Genomic DNA, 21,418 nt, shown 5'->3' with positions numbered 1-21,418 from the left:
TTTTAGAGCCTTGATTCATTAATTTGCCACTCTTGGATCATGGCTATAACACTTGTAAAGTTTTGAGGTTTTTTTCAACCTACTAATGGAATACTATAGATTGATTTAAGTGATTGGGGTGGTGGGGGCACATGGATTTGGTTTTCAGTCAATGAAAATTTAAGTCATTTCTCTGAAGACAGCCAAAACCATTCAAGAAGAGTCTCAACCATCTTCTTAATTTGCAGTTTTTTCAGAGAGTAAAGCAAAAGAAGGAGTTTTGAGGGTGAAAGAAGATGGCTGTGCATAACATAAAGAAGCACTTCATTAAGAATCACTTGCGCTTTCCCTCCCCCTCCCCCAAGCACATTAATTTTGGATTTTATATGATAGATTAATTTTTGTTTAAGTATAACCCCTGATAACCCAGAAAATTTTGTAAGCAAGCAGGACCTTTTTCTTTAGAGATGAACAAATAAGCAAAAACTCTGCATGATTTGTTCAATGTAATAGAAGGATTCTCTCAGGACTGGATAGAAGACTCTTGAAGAGGTGACATTTGGAACACTACACTCAGATTACTAGGCGACACCCTTTGGTAAAAAAGCATTATACTTGAGTTTGCTTTTGAAAAGATGATAGAAGATGTAAAGAGCCTACCTGATTGTTCACTGAGATGACAATTCCTTACAGTGTCAAAGGAAAAGATATACTGAGTGCTAGAACCTTGATGAAAAATACAGGGCTGAGGATTAACAAAAAATATTCCTTGGCTGTTCTTGAAAAGTATTTTATTGACTTTCAGTTCTATGTGGTTGACTCCTGGTGAAGAAACTCGTTTTCATAGAAGCCAAGATCTGGAGATATGTCTACATATGACAGTTTAAGTTCCCAGATTATTAGGAAGATCAAAATGAAATTTAATTTTAGGAACCTTGATCAATATGCAGATAAAGCCATATTTCATATCACAAGCAGGATGAGGTACTGGCTAATAAGAAGAGAAGTTCCTTTACAGAAAATATACGAAGAGAACAGCTTAGTGTATTTGCATACAGAATCAAATGCAGAGAAGACAGGCTATTGTAAATTGGTTTTGGATATAGAAAATAGAATTGCTGGAAGAAAGCAGACTTGAGATAAATTCTTTTCTTTCTTCTGGGAAAAAGAAAGAAACATGGTGTTCCTTGTCCATGCCAAAGAAAGACAAACCTGTTTCTCTTTATGATACAGGGTTCTTATGTGCAATAATTTCTTAAAGCTTCAATGTTACTTACTTTTGAATTTATTTTTTGTGGGTTTTTGTGTTCACAATAATTCAATTTTTCTATATTAGATGCTAAAGATTTATTATTTAGCACTTTTCCCTTTCACATGAATAAATGTGTATCTGAACTCTCAGGCAATATTTGAAACTGGTAGCAATTGTTACGAATAATTCCTAGGTAATTTTCATTCCCTAAGAGATTTCTCTTTAGAATCCTTTGACTGTCTGCATTCAAAAGAAAAAAAATCCCAAATTCAAATCTGCAGCAGTAATTCCTTCCTTAAAACCTGATCTTTAGTTTGTAGCTATTTAGCTATAATTTACCTCAAATACTAAGTAGAAGCAACTAAAAGATTTTTGGTGAATGTTATATTTATAAATGTTGAGGATAAACTAACATCCACTGAACAGATGAGAAGAAGAAAAGAGAAGCAAATTTGTACTGTAAAGTGACATTTCGCTGTACATTTATTCAGTCAGTGTAGGATCAGACAAAGCCATGAGGATTTTTCAAAGTTTTCCTTAAGTTTTCATGGATAAGTTGTAAACCAGTGCTCTTGGTTGATGTTGCTTTTTTCACTAGAGTGTGCTTTTTACTTCCCATCCAACCACAGCAACTAAATGTATATTTCTTTTTTTATACTCAAATGTTTTTTCTCACAGTGTTAGCCACTGGTGAATGTGTAGAATGTGGAGTTGGGATTTAAAGTTTGTGAAAACTGAGATGTATTAGATCTAATGCTGTTCCTATTTTTATTGCTGAATCTTTACTGCCATCTAATAGAGAAGATTTTAATAGTGTATTTTTCTTGATGAATGAAACGAGATATCTTTCTTCTCTGTAGTCTGCCAGAGCCTCTTGTGATTTTGCAGGTACTCTGTTAGGAAAACTTTAAGGGCATCTGAAGTCTGTTATGAAAGATTGTGAGGGAACTCCATCAACCTCTTGTTCTTTCTTTGATCTACCCTTCAACTCTGTGAGTACAAGTTTTGTAATTTGCCAGGACTCTAGAGAGCTCCAGCAGCAAACATCCTGTTTGTATGTAAAGAATTACTGTGTCACAAGGAAATTGTACTTTTTTTCATAGAATCAAAGAATAATTCAGTTGGAAGAGAACTCATATAGTCATCTGGTCAAGCCTCCTTTGCAAAGCAGGTTCAGCCCCAGGTTGCTCAGAGCTTTGTACAGTTATGTTTTGAAAACTTCCAAGGGTAAAAACTACATCATAACCTCTCCAGGCAAGTTTTTCCAGTTCTTCTTACAGTGTTGTGGTTTTGAAATCCATTCTCAGTCCTGGACATCAAAGTCACCAAAGATGATGTTCTGAGCTACCAAAAAGTCTCTGCAGAGGTACGAAAGTATTGTGTGAAGAGTCACTAGAAAAGAAAGAAATCAAACATGTCACTGAATCTGCAGCATTATCTCTTACCTTCAGGTAGAAAAAGAAAAAATGGGAGAAGCTTAAGACAATGGATGATTGCCTGGAAAAAAATCTCCACTGTCCAGGGTCAGACTTTTTTCTGGTGTTGTCTCTTCATACAGAGAAAGAACAGGGGGACTGACATGTTTTAAGCTCATTTCTGCATCTTCCATCAGAAAATTTGCATTGTCTGTAATTTGGGCCACTCTTTGTACTCATGATCCAGTCACTTACTGTTCCATTCTGACCATCATCCCTGTGTGGGAGTGAAAAGGGCATGTTGATGATGTTTGTATATTTTCCTGGTAACTTACAATTACTTCTGGAATAATTTCATTATTTTGAGATCCCCATAACACCCCAAATTCAGCTGTTGAATGTGGCATCTTCTTCCCACTGGAGCTGACAGGCCAGAAGTAACAAAGTGGGACTTTCACCTGAGAATTACATGGGAATATTCCACAAAGTGGAAACAGGTCAGCTCTCTAGTAGATTTCCTCAACATGTGAAGTGCATTTGAATAAGCTAGTGAGTTGTGTTTTACAATTTCTGCCACCCTTACAGTCTTCTACTAGAGTAAGGTTAAACTCACCTGTTCATTCACAGCAAACTAATGCTGTGGTGCTACTTAGAGCTATTGTTCCAGACTTTCAACAAAATTATTTCATTGCATACATTAGACTGCTCTTAATTTTCAGCTGAGAGAAATGGCTTGAACTCTGGACACTTACGAGTGGACTTTATGTGGGGTAGCCCAGAGGTTCAAGGGGCTGTGCCCTCAATTTATTTGGGCTTCCCTGAGGAAGCATGGCTGTCTGTCACATTTTCAGTATGAAATTCTTATGGTGAACAAATACATGACTCCCCCAAAGATGGAGCTTTTTCCATTGTTTTCCAGTTTTAGTGATTTCTAGCTGTATAAAGACTGAAAAGTTTGGATAAGAGTAATAGCAATTTGTGATGCTTTTGATGAATTCTATGCTGTCTTCATTGTATACTTTTTCCAAGAATTAAAAATTTTCTGCTGAGGATCTCTCTCTCAAGGCCCTGCTCAAAAATACTTTTTTGGCCCATTAAAGATAACTTCACAGCAACTGTGCTTGTGTTGGGTTGTGTAAACATGGGTCTTTGTTTTCATTCCAAACAGCCTGACATTGAACTTGTCCTGATTTCCAAAGCTAGAGGGAAAGACAGTTACTATCTTTTATGTCTCTTCCCTTTTGGTTATGCCAGCTTTCTGCAGTAGTAAAGGATCAGTGCAACTAAATCTCTGTTTTGAGGATTTCAGAATTTCCTGAAATGATGAGGGAAATTCTCCTTGGTTACTGTTTTGAGAAGTTTATTAATTATTTGTTTCTGTTATCTTCAGTCCCTTTGTTTCAAAGGCCATTTGAAGTATTGAATTATCGAATTATCTCCAAATGATTACAGCACTTAGCAAGTACTAGTACTTCCTAGTGCACAATTACACGCTTCAGGCAAATGCTATTTTTATTTGAAAATCTGTGAACTGTTGTAGGAGTTTCCTGTCTCTCTGATTCAGCAAATTATGAATGTGGTGCTGTCTGATTTCTCCATCTTCTCTTGTCTTTGTATGAACAGAGGATGCAAGATTTCCATCCCCAATTTTTTTGTTGTCATCTATGCTTCTCCCCTGACAGTTTTTCCTTACAGTGCTTTTTCTAGAGACTTTCTGCACTTAATGGCATGTGCCTTTCTTTTGGACATCAAGGAATTACTTTATGCTTGGGAGGTTGATTTGATCTTAAAAGATGGAGACAAAAGCCCTTGTGTGAACGGTTATTTGTTTTTTAGGTCCACGTGATTTTTCCTGTGTTGTGGTTTAAGCCCAGTTGGCAAATAAGTGCCACACAGCTGCTCACTCCTCCCTGCTCTTTGGTGGGATGGGGGAGAGAATCAGGAAAAAAAAGTAAAACCTGTGGGTTGAGATAAAGACAGTTTAATAGGACTGCAAAGGAAAAGAAAATAATAATAATGATAACAGAATATACAAAACAGGTGATGCACAATGCAGTTGCTCACCACCACTGACTGAAGCCCAGCCCTCTAGCCAGCTTCCCCCAGTTTATATACTGAGCATGACATCCTGGCTCTGCCCCCTCCCAGCTTCTTGTGCCCCTGGCAGAGCATGGGAAGCTGAAAAGGCCTTGACTTAATCTAGGCACTACTTGGCAAGAACTAAAACCTCAGTGTGTTGTCAACATTCTTCTTGTCCTAAATCCAAAGCACAGCACTATGCCAGCTGCTAGGAAGAAAATTAACTCTATCCCAGCCGAAACCAGGACAGCCTGTTACTTACCTAATGTCATAAGTGATCTTGTTCACAGCAGGCAAAGGGCTGTAACTCTGAGCTTTTTAACTAGACTGCTTTTAAAGGAAGATACATGGTCCTCAGCCTGGCTTTTTAAGCCAATTCAGTTTGAGTGTTTTATTCTCGATTGTAACCCTCCTCACTCAAATCCATGTGTTTCACAGTAACCCTAGGTGGTTCTCTGTGTGGAGCTTGGGTTTGTGTACATAAATCCAAAATAGTAGGTTGAGGCTTATGTTAAGCCACGCCACTGTTAGAGTTCACCATCACACGTATTTGCAGGAGTTAGCTAACCTGAATGGAGAATACTTGACAGCACTGTTGCATGCATCCATGTGCTTCTTAAAATCTTGCGATGCTGTCCACATCTGTGTATTTATGAACACTGGAAGCCAAATGAAGCATTTCCTCTCAAAATGTGACAACGTATTCTTTCTTATCTTGTCATTGGGTATTTATCTTAATTTACTATCCTTATGTTTTGCTACATTCTGTCTTTTCTCTTTTTCTTTTCCAGAATACAACACATTTTCAAATGCATTAAAGAGATGCCGTAGCCAAAAGAAGGAGAACTCTGTGTTCAGTCAGCGAACGGATGAAGCATCCGCTGCTCAGTATTTTCAGGTAATGAAACTTAAGTGCCAGTTTGTGAAATCTAAGTTTCTGTTGTTTGCTTGACCTCAGTCACCAGGTCGGTTAGAAAGGTAGCTTAGGTTTATTCAGAGGATGGTCAGGACCTTGGTAATTTAAGTACCAAGTAATTTAAAGTAAGATTGATAGAAGATGAGCTTTATCTTTTTTCTGTTTTTCCTCTCCTCCTTTCCTTTTAGTTTTATGGTTGTCTGTCTCAACAACAGAATATGATGCAGGATTTTGTGAGGACGGCCACTTATCACAGAGCTATCCTACAGAACCATATAGATTTTACAGACAAGGTAAGCTCTTTTAAGAGTCTTAAACATTCCAGTATGCTGTTTAAGCTCTAAACATCAACATGCCCTGTAGAGCAACAGTGATGAAACTGAAGCTTTTTCTCACCTGAGACTTTGTGCTTGAGTACACTAATTCATGTGTGCTTGACATTATTGATGTTATTGTCAAGCACATGGACGACAATGCATGGTGGTGATAGTACACCCCCAGCATGAATGGCGCCAAACATGGATCCAAACATGAGCTACAAATTCCTCTGCTGTCTTCTGTGGACAGTCTGGGAACCTACACATATATGTTTCTTGATGTTCTGGGCTGTTACAACTCCCATTTGTCATTTTGGATCTCATACACAATATTAGTTTCCTTATCTTAACTGTTGGCTGTGTATTTGCTATTCTGTCATACAGTCTCTTGCAAATACCTGCAAAGGTATTCTAGTTTATGTGTCTTTCATGGAGGTCTACACTGAATGTTTTTACATCCCACAGTCATTACAAACTGAGCAAGCACATAAAGTGGCTGCTATGACTCCATTTGTACAAGGCAAAGATTTGGAAAAAATGCAGGAATTTACAACTTCAGATGCCAAACTCCTCTCTAAAATAGGTACATAGATCTTGAAGACTACTGTAATGAATATAACAATGATTATTACTACTTTATCTGGTTCTCTGCCTCTCACATTGTCCAAACCAGATATTTCAGCAAAAGACAAAAGAAAATTTACATGGGGAGTTGTACAATAACCTGCCTCCCAGCACAGATGCAGTCGTTTTCTAATTTCATTTTTTTTAGGCTCCTTGAAATGCAGACCATAGGGCTAGTATATTTTACAATGGTTTTTTACTTATTTTTTTCCCATTGCAAGTAGTCGCACCAACTAGAGACTTTGTGACCTTCTTCAGGACCAGTTGCCATGCACACATCTGATTCCACCCTTAATACAACAAATTCCATGACATAATCATGTTACGCAGAAAAGTATCTCCTTTAGTAAGATTTTTGATTTATCAGCTTTCCAATTCTGTCATTTCGCTTTTATGTTGTGAGGCAAAGGAGGATTGAAATTCTCATTTTTTTATATCATTCTTTCATTGCATCAGTTTTTGTTGTCTCTTCTTATGTAGTCTTGCTTCTGAGGTCAGTGTTCTGAGTCCTCTCTGTCTTTTTCTATATGAAGAAATTGCACATGCCCTGTTATCATTCTTGCCCTCTTTCTCAATGTCACTGTTAATTCTGCAGCAGCTGTTTTGAGAAGGATTGGCTGGAGTTATGCATGGTAGTGTAGACAATGCCATACAATTGATTTGTATTGCAGAATTCTAACTTCTTAGTTATTATTTACTGTACTTCTCATAAATCTTGACTTCTTTTCTTGGGACTGCATCTGTCCATTGAGCATTGATCTTCACCAAACAAATTATAATGGTGTCTAGGGTCTTTGTGACAATGATGATGATGATCCATTTAGAGCTAGGTTGGTACATGAACAGTTCATATTTTCCACAAAGTTATATTAATCAGCACTGAGTTTAATTTACCTGTGCACTGTCCAGTGGACCACCTTCGCTGTTTCTCTCTGCTCTTTAATTACTGGACTTCGTGTCATCTGCATATCTTGATGTGACACTGCTCATTTCTCTTAATAAAATAATAAAAACCAGCAAAAAATATTAAGACTACATGTGACCTTCTGTAAGCAAATGGGCAGTTTGTAAGCAGAAGCCTAGCAGGAAGGTTTTCTAGGTCTCAGCTGAGATGATGTGAACTCTGTTTATGATGTTTCAGCAGCAGGCTGCAAACAAAAATGATGGAGAAAATAAAGCTACAATGATCTGGGTTTTTTTTACCTTGTTGTCATTTTTTTGTCTTCGCTCCTTTTCCATTCCTTTATCTCATCTTTCTGTCTGCACTTTCTTTTAAAAGGAGCCTCTGACTTCAACTCACACCAGCACAACTGGCTTTACTACATCACAGAAAAGAGTCTATAATAACATCTAACGAAATACCAAACTAAACATTTCCCTTTAAATGTGTAGCATATGTATGACCAAAATGAGGAGAGTTGTGTGAAATTTATCTGAATTGTTTTAAGATTATTATGTTTTAACTATTAATAAAGTATAGTAATAAATTCAAGTGCAGCTGATAATTTTTCTTTGCCATGCAATTTAGATAAACTGTGCTGCTTTAAAAACTACACTTAACTGTTTACTTTCATAGAAATAAAAAAGAACTTTATAGAAATGAAACGAATAGGTTTCAGCTTCTGTAATTTCTTTCAGGCTTGAGACAATTCTCCTCTCCTATTTAATTCAATAAGGTTAGTAAACTAGTCGAATGCACAGGGCTGCTCCAGTTTGCTATAGGCAGTGGAATCAAACCCCAAAGCCCAAATACCCCAAATACCACATGTATTGCATGATACCGTCTGTGTAAGTGGAGGTACTGTATCATTAACGGACTAAATTTTGTACTGGAATATGTAACTTGAGTATATGGTGAAAGAAACAGCAGAGAGAGGATTTTATTTGCCATTGGTTTCTTGCCAAATAGGATGCTACCATGTTATAATGCAAAAGGCAGATTTCTCTCTGAGGTTACATATCCATTCCATTTTTGTGCCTGTGGTAAGGAATTCAGGTTCTGCATACTCTTTGCCTCTGTAGGAGATCTTGCTGCTGTGCAATAGTACAGCTTGCTTGCTTTTGCTCTTGGTTTATTTATTTTCCCAACTGTTGGAGGTGCCTTGGCTTCTCTTCAGCTTAGCTAATAGTAAGACTATTACAGGCTGGGTGTTGTTGGCCACCCACCTAGAAAATGATCTCTCTTTTTCCTGATTCTGTTGAGAAATGGCAATTTTCAGAATAAATGTAACTGAAAAAGTTGAACTGCCTACATTGTGGCAAAACACTTTCCCATGAACCCGAGAAACCTATTGTGCTGAGAATTGATCTGTTGGAAATACGGCAGCTATATTTTTCCTACATCCAGAAACCATATGGCAGGCAGAAACCTTTAATGATTGCAGTTAGCAGATAACAAAGGCAAAAAGGACATAATTATTTTAATACCTCCATTATTGGAAAAAGTTTTATTCAATTGCTATTTGTCTTACTGTTTCCTACGTACTCTGCATGCCCCCAATATATTTCTTTACCTTTGCTGCCTCCTTCCCTAAAACTCTGTAGTGATTTATTATACAAATGTTTTTGCCTATAGTGAAGGAATATCTGGTGTTAAAGTATATTTTTTTTCTTATTGTAGGCTTTGGTTTTGAAAAAATATCTGTATGAGAAAGTGCAGCAGGTTATCAGAGTTGTGATGGACAAAATTAATTCTGGACCCTTTGAGAGGGTTCTTGGTGATAAGTTCAAACACTCTGTCAGAGGTAAGCTACTTTAGGACAAACTAGGAGTAGTGTTTGGGTTGACCATTTATGTCTATTAAAGCTTACAAGAATAATGAGAAGTCATTCAGAATTTAATGAATCTGAGGCCGGATTCATGACGTTAATATGGCCGTTCTTACCAGGATATACTCCTTTATATTTACTCTTAGAAGGAGTCGCCTTAGAGCTTTCACTATTATTTTTTTTAGTAAAACTTTGTCTCAGATTTTGAATTGTTATAGAGCCAAACAGGGAAGTTCAAAGTGTTTTAACTGGTTATACTAAAAAAAGGGCTTATGACTAAATTTTACAGTAGCAGTGTGTAATGCTGTTTCAAACTGAGTAAAGGCTGATACATTTCTACTTCTTTTGAAAATAAGTCTTAGGTTCTGAGCCGTCTGAATTTTTTCATTCTAGTCTATTTATGAACAGTTTACTTAAAAGCAAAGCAACTGATGCTGAATGAAGGATCAAACAAATTAACCATTCACATCGTGCAGTCAAAGGCACATGCTAAAAAAAAATACATCTTGCTAATACATAGTAATTTTGAATTATAAATGTCATTGTAGATATCTGACATTTTTGCTTTTAGTTTTATGTGTTCACCCTGTTGTTTCTGTTCCTTGTTTGACCTCTGCCCCCTGCCCCTTTTATTCAAAAGTGCTTTTCAGGACTCTAATTGTGCAAGTACTGAAGCATACAAGCATATTTGCACATGTGAGTAATCCCCATTAAATTCACATTAGGAAAGCTATTAATCTGTGTAGGTGAAAGCAGGAGCAGTACTGAACTGTGGGCAGGAGGGTAGGGTGTAGGTTATCCCTGACTCTGATTTCTGATAATTGCTGAAGTAGCTGCATTCACATTTCAGAATAAATACTGGAGCACATACAAGCTACCACCTTTCCTCTCAATATCTATCTGTCTGTTATTTATTTTAATATTCTGCTTTTCAGAAAAAAAGTGTACTAGTAACACGCGTTGTTATTTCACAGCACTTTGTCTTAATGACTGCTCTTACAACTGTTCGCATGCTTTTCCTATCTAGAGGGAGCAAAGCTTTCTGTAGGAGATGCCAATGATAATAGCAATGCCACTTGGGGAGCAAAGTATGCTATTGCAAGTTCATTGGATTAAAGTAATTTAGGTCAGAAAGAACCTCTGGAAATCTCTAGTCCACCCCTCTACTGAACGCAGGGCCAACTAGACCAGATGGTTAAGGTCTGTCCAGTTACATTTTGAATGGATCCAAGGAAGGACGGAGGTGCCACAGACTCTGTAGGGCAACCTATTCCAGTATCTGACAACCCAGTTTTACTGTAGGTATTGGAGTTTCTTGTGTAACAACTTGGGTTCATTGCCTCTTGTCCTATCAGTGTGTGTCTCCAAGAAGAGTCTGTCTCAATTTTCTGTGAATTCCAATTAGGCAGATGAAGACAGCAGTAAGCTCTCCCATTAGCCTGCCTCCTCTTGTTGAAATTAGACAAACTGACAAAAGTCTTTATGTCATGTCCTCCAGCCCCCTAATTATCTTGGTGGGCCTCCATGGGACTTTCTGCAATATGTCATTGCCTGTCTTGTGCTGGGAAGATCAAAATCGGGCAGAGTTCCCCAAATGTTATCTTAAAAATGGCCTTTCCCTGACCTCTGCTGGTTGCACTCTTGCTAATACAGCCCAGTATGCAGTTGGCCTTCTTGGCTGCAAGTGCTGACTTGTATTCAGCTTGTTGTCCAGCAGGAGTACCCTTAGGTGTGTTTTTTTTACAAAGCTGCTTTCTATGTTTGTTGGTAGCATATTCAGCAGAACAGCTCCCCCTGCTCAGCTTATTGATCACTACTATCAGGAAATTATCAAGGCACTCCACAAATCTCCTGGATTGGTTGTGCCCCACCATACCACCCGTCCGGTAGGAACTGGGGTGGTTGAATTTCCTGGTAAGTAATAGGGCCTATGATCATGAGGCTTCCTCCACAAGGCATCAGTTCCCTCCTCTTCTTGATCAAGTTGTCTATAACAGATGCCTACCTCAATAATATCTGTATCTCTACCCTGTGTCTTCTCATCCCTACCCATAAACTCTCAGCTAGCTCATTGCCTATTCCCAAAACTCCATGCCCTTGAGTCATTCTTTGCATAGAGTACAATGTCTCCTCCTGAGCTCCCCAGTCTGTCCTGTCTGGCAGCCTGTACCCATCCATCACAGCATTAGCTGTGCAAACTATCCCACCATGTCTGTAATCCCTGTGAGATGAAAGCTGTGCTTCTGTGTGTGGACTTCAGATTCCTCATTTTGTTTCAGATTCCTCATTTTGTTTCAGATTGCTCATTTTGTTTCCCATGCTATGTGTGCTTGTGTACATGCATTTCAGATGACTCCCCTGTTGTGCTGCTTTTACAAGGGGTGCATGGGGACCCTCCATTGTGGTGTCTCCTGAACACGTACCCTCATGCCTTCCCTTCTCTTCAGGCTATGATGACCTCCAGCAACATGTACCTAGTTTTTCAGCCCTCCATGTTAGTTTGGAAAACTAATGGCAAAGATACTCTCGCCCTGCTCTTTTAGATGGTCCTGTCCCTCTCCAGCAGTCTTCATTCCTCAAGAAGGTACTGCACTCTTAAAAGCTGAATTTCTGTCTGTGATACCGGCTGCACAGCCAGGTATTGATGTTCAGGGGGTTTGCCTCTAAAAAGTGTCTGTGAAGATCTCAACTATGTCCTGTTCAGCCTCCCTGATGGTTCACAGTCTGCTCCTCTCCGCCCGTTGCTTCATACCTGCTGGCTCTCCCCAGCCAGCGCTCACCTCCCTCACAGGTCACCACTGATCCCGGTCTCAGGGAGAGCCACCAGCCATTCTATGCGGCCCAGCACCCACACAGCAACGTTCTCCATTACAAGTTCTGTCCTGCATCAAGGTCCCTGGTGTGCCAAGGGCTATTGATCTAGCACGTGTTACAGGGCATGCCTATTCCTTGTTGTGCAGCCTCCAGCAATTCTGACACTGTCTCACATAAAATTTCTGATCCCCTTTTCTCCTTACTTCACTAGTTACTGAAAAAATGCTACCTCTGTGTCAGCTGCTTCCGTTTGCTGTGCTCATTTCTGTCTTCATAAGAGTCTTAATGTGGGTCAGGAGTGAGCTTCAGAAGTGAATTTCTGTCATGGCCACTCAGGGTGCTTCAGTTCATATTGTGGAGTGGTCTCGGAGTAAGCAAGCTGAATCAACTTTGGATGAAACTGAAATGGACTAAGCTAGAAGAAAATCAAACTAGAGTTAATCTTAGTAAGTCATCCAGAAAAAAAATCTTCCAATACAGCTGTACCATGTGCTGATGTAGACATAGGTATAGTGCAAGAAATGGCATCAGAATTAGGTCTGGTGCAAAAAGCCATACTTCGCCATTGGATTTTTCATGTTGAAATTGAGGAGTTGACCCTTCCTTATGCTTTCCACATATGCAGAGAGAGAAAGCATTACTGTATTTGTGGTTCCCATTGGCTATTGAGAAGTAGCCTACCAAACCTTCTGTCAGTCCTGTGAAGGCCTATGAAATTGGCCTTGACTGGTCATTCTCTCCCTCCCTACTTACCTAACTGAGACTTACTGTCACTTGCTGTTCTGAAGAGCTGGTTCTTCTGGGCATAGGAACATATTCGAACACCTGTGAAAGCATAGAAACAAAGCTGGATCTGTAACTGCCTGTCACCTGTGATATAAAAAATGAGCTTAATAAAATGTTTCACTAGGAAAGAAAATTATTAAAGGCAAGGTTCTGGCTTCTATGCCAAACTTGAGACTATGTGCAACATCAGAAGCAATGTTAATTTATTTTGCAGTGGAATACTTCTGTAAGACAGATTCATATTATCTACAACAGATTCAGGCCATGTGTGTTAGACTGCGGTCTTTAAAACATAACCTAAATGTCAAGCAAAGTAAATTCTGGAGAGTGGAATGTGCCTTTCATTCTAAGAGATCATATGTCTGTAAAAACTATTCTGTCTGAATACATAAAATTTTCTCTTTGTGTTTTTAAAGGCTGGTAAGCAATGATGTGCATCATATTGGAAGTTTGGGCAGAGAAGCAATAAAGAATGGGGATAGCTGGTGGTACTAAGCTGCAGTATTACTCTTAAGCTGTATTATATTTAAGCTTGTCTACTCTTGACTCTTGAGATTGGATATGAGCTGTAGGTTGGTTTCATGGTTGAAGTGCTTTTAAATCTCAGGAGGTTCCAGTTCCAGGTGGCTTAAATCACCTAACGAGCTTGTGACTTTCATGTCTTGGATCAAAATTTAGTGAGAATTTCAGCCACAGGGACAGGAAAACTGTCACTCCTTGTTTTCAGCCAAGTACAAACCCATAGGAGGAACCTGAATGGTGCACTGTGCTGTCAGATGTTTCTCAGAACTGGTAGTAAAATTTTAAGAAAGCAAGGTGCTGGTATTAGCCCAGTTCTGTTGGGCAGTATAAAACTGAGTTTTGCATCGAAGATGACATCAGTTAACCATTTCTCCAGTAGTTAGCCTCTCGACCCTTTGAAACATTTCTAGTCAACATTTTGTCTTGCAACAAGTGAGCCACCTGATGGCTGGAGAAAATGAGGCTTTGGGATTTATGTTTAACTGAGGGCCTTTGAGAGACACCACATCAAGCAGTGAAATTAAAGATCTAATACTAATGTCAGCAAGCAGAACCAATATTTGAACAAAGATGCATAGTTTGGTTTTATCCAAGATACTTCCACATCACGGAGTGATTTTTTTCATTCAGAAGGAGACAATTCTGTAGTCCTTTAAAAAATCATTATTGTCATGTCTTCCCTCCCTCCCCAGTGTATTCAGACTTCTCTTGTTTTTCAAATGTTTCTCCTAAAGAAACTTTATTACAAAAATCTATTTCCTCCAAACCCTCACCATGTATTTACACATGAAAATAATCCACAGTCTTTTAAAAATAGGCTGTTGCTGCTAAAATACAGATTAAGGCTCTTTTTTAATGAGACTTTTCACATTTTCAAGTGAAATTAGGAATATTTTTGCATTATGCCAGTCTTACTAAATGCAGGGTACAGCTATAAAAATTTAGTTACTTGAAAAAAGTTTCAGGAAGTGACTTTTGGTTATTTTGTTTCTTATGGTCTGACTTTCGTTTTCAAGGTGGTCCTAGATGTTGGCTGCGGATCAGGAATCCTTTCATTTTTTGCAGTGCAGGCTGGAGCTAGAAAAGTCTATGCAATTGAAGCCAGTTCCATGGCAAAATATGCGGAGGTAAGTGTTTTTCACCTGAGCCAAGAGCTAGAATGGTCATTTCCTTCTCCTTCTGTTTCCCCAAATGGGACTCACTTTGCATAAGAAATATAATAGACTTTTTTAGTCGTAATTTCTTGTGAAAAGTTGTTCACTCTTGCACATAACATGTAACACGTAATATGTTTTAAGAATTTAAGTTTATTCAGTATAAAGATCCTTGCTTAGCTTTAGGTATATTCTTTGTCATCTCTTAATATGCCACAATGGGATTTCATTAGTATGGTTTATCAAGTATCTGGATTATAAGAGCATTACTTCCCATCCGTTTCTTCTCTCATTTCTGTATGGATTTATTGTATTTTTCATCTGTTTCAGATGTGTAGTAATGTTGAATGTGACATCACCATGTCTTGCTCCTTTTTAAATTTTTTTCTGTTATAACACAAAACACTTGAAACCAATACAGTGAGCTACTCACTGAAGGGAAATTATATTTGAACAATGCAAATAAATGCTGTAATACTTTTTACAGGGAGATTTCTGTCTACAGTAAATTCCTCTTTATGATTGGAGGGCTATTTTGAAAAAATTATATTAAAAATTTAGCACTACAATGCAGTTAGCAGAAATCAGGTGTCTGTTTGACAGTGTTGAAAACTGTGTACTGTCTACAGATGTGCAATGGTAGAATATTTTAAAAGTGTGTTGGAGGGAAAATTCATAGCAGCTGCTGCATTAGGAAACACACTGGCTGTTGCAGTCACTCCTTTACTTTAGATATTCACTGGAGAATATCTCATGGATGTGTCACTGTATTCTGTGTAGTACTTTGGTGGCTTTTTCACTGGCTTGCAATATAGCTTGCATTTCTGTTTTGTTCTATGGCCTCATTAAGCTATTCAGAAGAGCTAGACAGACCTGAGCCTCTTTGTTATGGCTGTCTATAAGTTTGACGTAATTCTAGTGAAACTCATACAGGCTTACATTAGACAGGTTTTATTTGCATTTAAACTAAAAATGACAACAGAAGATTAATTCGTAATATATATAATTTTAAAATGCAACTCATTATTAAATAGCTTTCAAAGGAAATCAGAAAGGAATTATTGTTGCCTGTTGTTTGCTTTCTTGTCAGTCTGGTCTACCTATTGGATATTGGGTTTTTACTAACACAGACAATAGTTTCTGCTTGGCATTTGTGTATCCAAGGCTTACCTGCTATCTTTTTTTCCTGTTTCAAAAACTTCAGAGGAGGAGAGAAACCCTGTGAACCTTTACCATGACTCTGCACCAGTTTTTCTTCTGTTCTGTGACTCCATGTTTTGGATATACAACTGCTGGCAGCTGGCTTCTGCCATGTGTGGTCCCTGGTAGAGAAAGAAATATGAAACAGATCTTGCCTAACAAAACCAATTTGTAATACAGAGGAAATTTTGTAGAGTGAACGATAGCCAGTGCTCTTCAGTGGTGTGTGCAGGAGATGTGAGATGAAAGTAATCTCAATCTGCTGATTTCACTATTGCAGTAAATTCTTTGCCAAAAAAAATGTGGGGAGAAGAAGATATGAGGCTGAAAGCGGCTGGTGCTGGTAGATGTTTTGTCTAAACCAGAGGTGTGATTCTAAGCAACTTACCTAGAACCAAGGGGAAACGTTAATTTTAACAGGCTGGAAAAAACATGTATGTAGAGCACTTGGATAAACAGAAAGAGTGAGCTACTATGCATGAGGAAAATGTGATGCATGAGGAAAATGTGGAGGTCAGCTGGTGGTGGGATCATTAAAACTAAAAATAATTACTTCTGGTGAAATGCTTGTCTGCCTGTCATGAGATGGGACATGAATAGTGAGTTGTTACATGTAAGACTGCTATTTAATCTGTTGCAATAGCCAAACATGAGGGAATCATTTTAATGAAAGACAATTAAACTTGAGTGGACTGTGTTAGGACTCTTAAGAGAGTATGGGTGAGAAGTCCGACTCAGTTACCATGCAAGACCCATACAGGAATTCAGAAAAGTATTTGATGTGCACTGGGGGCAGTCTTGCAAAGATTCAGTCTCAAGCACTGTAATATTTACAGATATTTGCTATGTAGTATTTAGGTGATACTTGCGTGCATCTTACTATCTTCTGTGCAATAATAAAATAAACTGTACCTGTTTGTGTTTTTGTTATTTAGATTAAAAGACTTTAACTGTATGTAATTTTGTGGTAAGTTGTTTGCTTTCTCATCTGGTATGTCAGATGCTGTGTGGTGGGGTTTATATATTATGGTGATAATGCACACTAAAAATTAAAGGAGAGTAGATTCAGACTAGATATAACCAAGACCATTTTTATGATGAGCGTGGTGGAACAGTGGCAAAAGTTGCCCAGAGAGATGGTAGATGCCCCATCCCTAGAAACATTCAAGGTCAGGTTGGATGGGGCTCTGAGCAACCTGATTGAGTTGAAGATGTTCCTGCTTATTGCAGGGGGGTTGGACTAGATGGCTTTTAAGGGTCCCTTCCAACCCAAACCATTCTATTTTTCCTTGTATTCTTTGGAACTAGTGTAGAATATACATCTCATTCATACACTCTTAGTTTACCTCTATATTTAAAAGGCTTGGAAGTTCAATGAAATCTAAAGTGTGGACCAAGCCTTATATTTTAAGTTTTGACGTAGGTGTAATTACTCCTGAGAGGTCCTGTTTGGTGAGGTCAGAAAAGGGACTTATAATCTTGGATAAATGCAGCTGCTACTGAGGTGCAGAATCTGAGCAGGTGGAGTTGTATAGAGCTTCCTGATAGACTAAATCTGCTAATTTAGCTTTCTCTTGCAGCTGCATAACTATACTCTTATTTTGACAGTTGATGATTACAGCCAATTAAAGGCTCTGTCACATTTTTGCTCAGGGGCTTGGGTGGGCTCTGTCAGTCTCTCCATGTACTTTTGAAAAATGGACAGAGAACGTGTATGTCAAATTAACTTTGTATTTCTGTTTGGGTTTTTTTCCGTGTTCCACAAAGGCATGTTGTTAACTTACTTACGCGTTTTCCCCTTTGTGAGTCCTCTGAGTCTTCTGTGTTACTGTGTTTTCTCTGTGTTCAGTACGTTAAGTTTAATTACAGCAGAATTTTCAAGCACATAGTTTTTAAGCTTCTCTAAAGAGTACGGAGTTGCACAATTAGATAGAAAGCCAATGGACTATTTGTATTTCAATATTAAGGATGCTGTCATGCCATTTACTGTTTTGGCAGGGTTCATGTAGCAGTTCTTGCACAGATGATCTTTTAAATCTGTGTGAAATACTTGGATCTGTTTGCCTACTCTGGGAGTCCTTTGGGAGTCAAATTTTCTGTTTTCAGAGTTTTGGTTTTGTTCCATGAGGAATTTTGCAGAGTTTTGTTTGGTCTCCAGACAAAATATGAAAATCAAGAGTCTTAGGGATGGATCCTGGTGTCAAACCATAAAACACTTGATGATATTTTATAGTGTTTCATGATATTTCTGGTGGAAGTCATATGGAAAAGTGTTGAATGATTCATAACGTTGTATGCTCCATGATACTGATTATCAGGCTTACGGAACAGCTGGGCCTCTTTTTCTGTCTCTCTTTCATTGGATGAGAGATCTGTTGCATCTGGATACAAAACTGGACCTTTCACAAGGAGAGATGTATGTGAGAAGTTTCTACTTACCTGTATATATTACAGAGATCAGTTTTGATCTGGTTTTTGTCAAACAAATCCTTACTATTTTACCAAAGACTTTTGAATGTTTAATTTTCATGAATGCTGCATGAAAAAAGGTAAAAGAAAAAATATCTAGAATACCAACATGGCCACATTTGGTGGCAGGCTGATGCTACTCATTTGGCCAGATACAAATTTAACTGTTTGTATTTTATTTTAAGGTATCGATTTTGTCCTCCATCACCGTAATCTTGCCCTGCTTTGAGTCCTCTGAAATCCAGGAGAATCACAAGAGAGTGCAGCTGTTGAAAGCAGCACACTCCTTTCAGTCATGGACAAAGTGATAAGATACTGGGTGGATTTATTTTTTTTTTTCCCCTGGACCCTTTTTTTTTTTCCCTTCACTAAAGCTATGAAAAATTGAAACTACTTCACTCCTTTTGTTCAAACACATTGTGCTGACCATAACTTGGTGATTGCAGGAATTTATGAAATACTGTGTGGGAGGTGAGAACATTGTCAACACACCCACTCAGATATAGCTACTCTCCTTTTGCAACAGATTTGCTATTGATTCCCAAGCGCACTGAGACAAAAAGTCCTGCTGCCATCACCCTTAGCTGCTTGTTCTTCATTTGCCAATAAGATTTTTTTAAAAGGGCACAAAATTTGCTAATATTTAAAAAAAAATAGCTTCAGTTTAGATTAGTAAAAACAGCAAGCTGTCAAGATGGATACGAGTTGGGGGTTTCAGTGTAGGATATGAAGAAATAGTTTGAGGAATGCATGGTAGATTTCAGTTTCAGAAAAATAATCTTTGTGTTTAAAAAATAATTTTAAAAAACGTAAATGTTTAAAACTTTCAAAACTAGCCTTTCATTGCCACCAGTGCAGCTAGATAGGAACTGTTAATTAACTCTAACTGAACAGCTGTAAAAATCACCAAAAAAGTAGCTGCCGTGAGCAAGTGATCTTGTCCCCGAAATAAATCAATGACTTCATCTACTCTATCTCAGATATGCATGTAAAAATACTTGTTTAAACTGGTATTCATTGGCTTTCTGACAATCTCCATACACAGACTGAGATTTTGGCAGATGCAGAATTGCCTTGATTCTTCAGACCACTGTGAGACTGTATTGGTGGGACACTGGGAAGAATCCTGTGTGAATAAGCAGAGGTTTCTGTTCCCTGGGACTTTGTGGCCAAAACCTGACATCAGCTAAATTCTTTTTAAAAATGCAGTTTCTTTCTGTGTTAAGCTTCAGAAGGCCAAAAGCGCAGAGAACTTTAGCTTTCCCAAGTCACAGCTACAGTCTAAAGGAGAGGATTAATACTGACATTTTTTCTTTGAATTTTCTTTTTTTTTGTTTTTTTTTTTTTTTTTTGTTTTTCACAGAATCACAGAATGACAGGGGTTGGAAGGGACCTCGGGAGATCATCTAGTCCAACCCTCCTGCTAAAGCAGGTTCACCTAGAGCATGTTACACAGGACATCGTCCAGGCGGGCTTTGAATATCTCCAGAGAAGGAGACTCCACAACCCCCCTGGGCAGCCTGTTCCAGGGCTCTGTCACCCTCAGAGTAAAGAAGTTCTTCTTCACGTTCAACTGCAACCTCTTATGTTTCACTTTGTGCCCATTGCCCCTTGTCCTGTCGCTGGGCACCACTACGAAGAGTCTGGCTCCATCCTCATGACATCCACCCTTAAGATATTTTTTAAGATATTAAGATATTTCTACTGTATCTAAGGGTAGGAAAGTAAATAAACATTGATGAGGTGGTTTGTTGTTTTTTTTTTTACATTGAGTAGTAGTAACAATACAGAATAGCAATGAAAAACCTTTTATATTTGTCTCCATGCTGCTATTTCCAGTAAAAGTAAAAAACTTCATAACATGAGCATCTCTACTGCATGTGCTAGAGGTATTGTAATATTCTTCTGCCCTCTAGCCAGCTATGTGAGTTATCTGTCACAGTCTGTGAGGGTCTGAAGTGATTTAGGCTTTTTGCCTTTGTACCTCCATGCTACTGCTGAGCTGTTATTTGACAGTTATTTTTAAATTCAGAATTCACCTGTGAGCAAAATGGTAATTTCATTTCCAAAATGAAATAGCATCATGTGTCTGCTCACATAATCTCTGGTCAAGAATTTTTAAAACAAAAATCTCTCAAGCTGTTCTTAGAAATGGATGCAAACACTTGTCAGTAGAAGAAGCAGCAATGTAATAATAGTGTATTACTGTACAATGCTTTTTGTTTTGTTTAGTAGTTTTATTATCATATCAGCGTGTAGTTTATAGTGGCAGGTTATGGCTGAAAATCATTACTTATATCACTCATTCAAGCTTTAGTGCAAATCCTTCACACAGTTGTTACATGTTCTTGGCCTCAGCAACCATGAAATTACAGAGTTTTTGATTCTTGGAGAAGTAAGGAGCGGGGTCAGCAGCAGAACTGCCACCTTGGTGTTCCAGAGGGCAGACTTTGGCCTGTTCAGGAGCCTGGTTGATAGAGTCCCTTGGGAGGCAGTCCTGAAGGGCAAAGGGGTCCAGGAAGGCTGGGCATTCTTCAAGAAGGAAGTCTTAAAGGCTCAGGAGCAGGCTGTCCCCATGTGCTGTAAGAGGAGTCAGGGGAGAAGACAACCAGCCTGGCTGAACAGGGAGCTTTTGCTGGGACTCAAGAAGAAAAGGAGAGTTTACCAGTTTTGGAAGAAGGGGCAGGCAAAACAAGAAGAGTCCAGGGGTCTTGTTAGGTCATACGGAGAGGAAATTAGAAAGGCAGAAGCCCAGCTTGAACTCAACCTGGCCACTGTTGTAAGATACAATAAAAAATGTTTTTACAAATACATTAACAGCAAAAAGAGAGCCAGGGAGAACCTCCGTCCTCTGTTGGATGTGAGGGGGAACATTGCCACCAAGGATGAGGAAAAGGCTGAGGTACCTAATGCCTTCTTTGCCTCAGTCTTCAATAGCCTGATGAGTTATCCCCAGGATACTCAGCCCTCTGAGCTGGAAGACAGGGATGGAGAGTGAAATAACACCCCCATAATCCAGGAGGAAGCAGTTTATGACCTGCTGCACCACCTGGAAACCCACAAGTCTATGAGGCTGGATGGGATCCACCCAAGAGCACTGAAGGAGCTGGCAGAGCAGCCTCC

General features: G+C 38.7%; 1 protein-coding gene across 1 annotated transcript in view; it reads left to right on the top strand.

Annotated features, from left to right (window-relative positions):
• The window catches only part of CARM1 (coactivator associated arginine methyltransferase 1), a 45,032-nt gene that overhangs the window by 8,824 nt on the left and 14,790 nt on the right, over window positions 1–21,418 (top strand). The window contains exons 3-5 of the mRNA XM_009641508.1: window positions 5,517–5,623; window positions 5,830–5,934; window positions 14,489–14,599. Of these exons, the coding sequence (XP_009639803.1) occupies window positions 5,517–5,623; window positions 5,830–5,934; window positions 14,489–14,599 (323 nt within the window). The remainder of the gene's footprint in view (window positions 1–5,516; window positions 5,624–5,829; window positions 5,935–14,488; window positions 14,600–21,418) is intronic.

The sequence above is a fragment of the Egretta garzetta genome, unplaced genomic scaffold (genome assembly GCF_000687185.1).
Source record: "Egretta garzetta isolate BGI_Z169 unplaced genomic scaffold, ASM68718v1 scaffold596, whole genome shotgun sequence".
In the NCBI taxonomy this organism is placed as follows: domain Eukaryota; kingdom Metazoa; phylum Chordata; class Aves; order Pelecaniformes; family Ardeidae; genus Egretta; species Egretta garzetta.
This window is presented reverse-complemented; position numbering and strand designations above follow the sequence as displayed.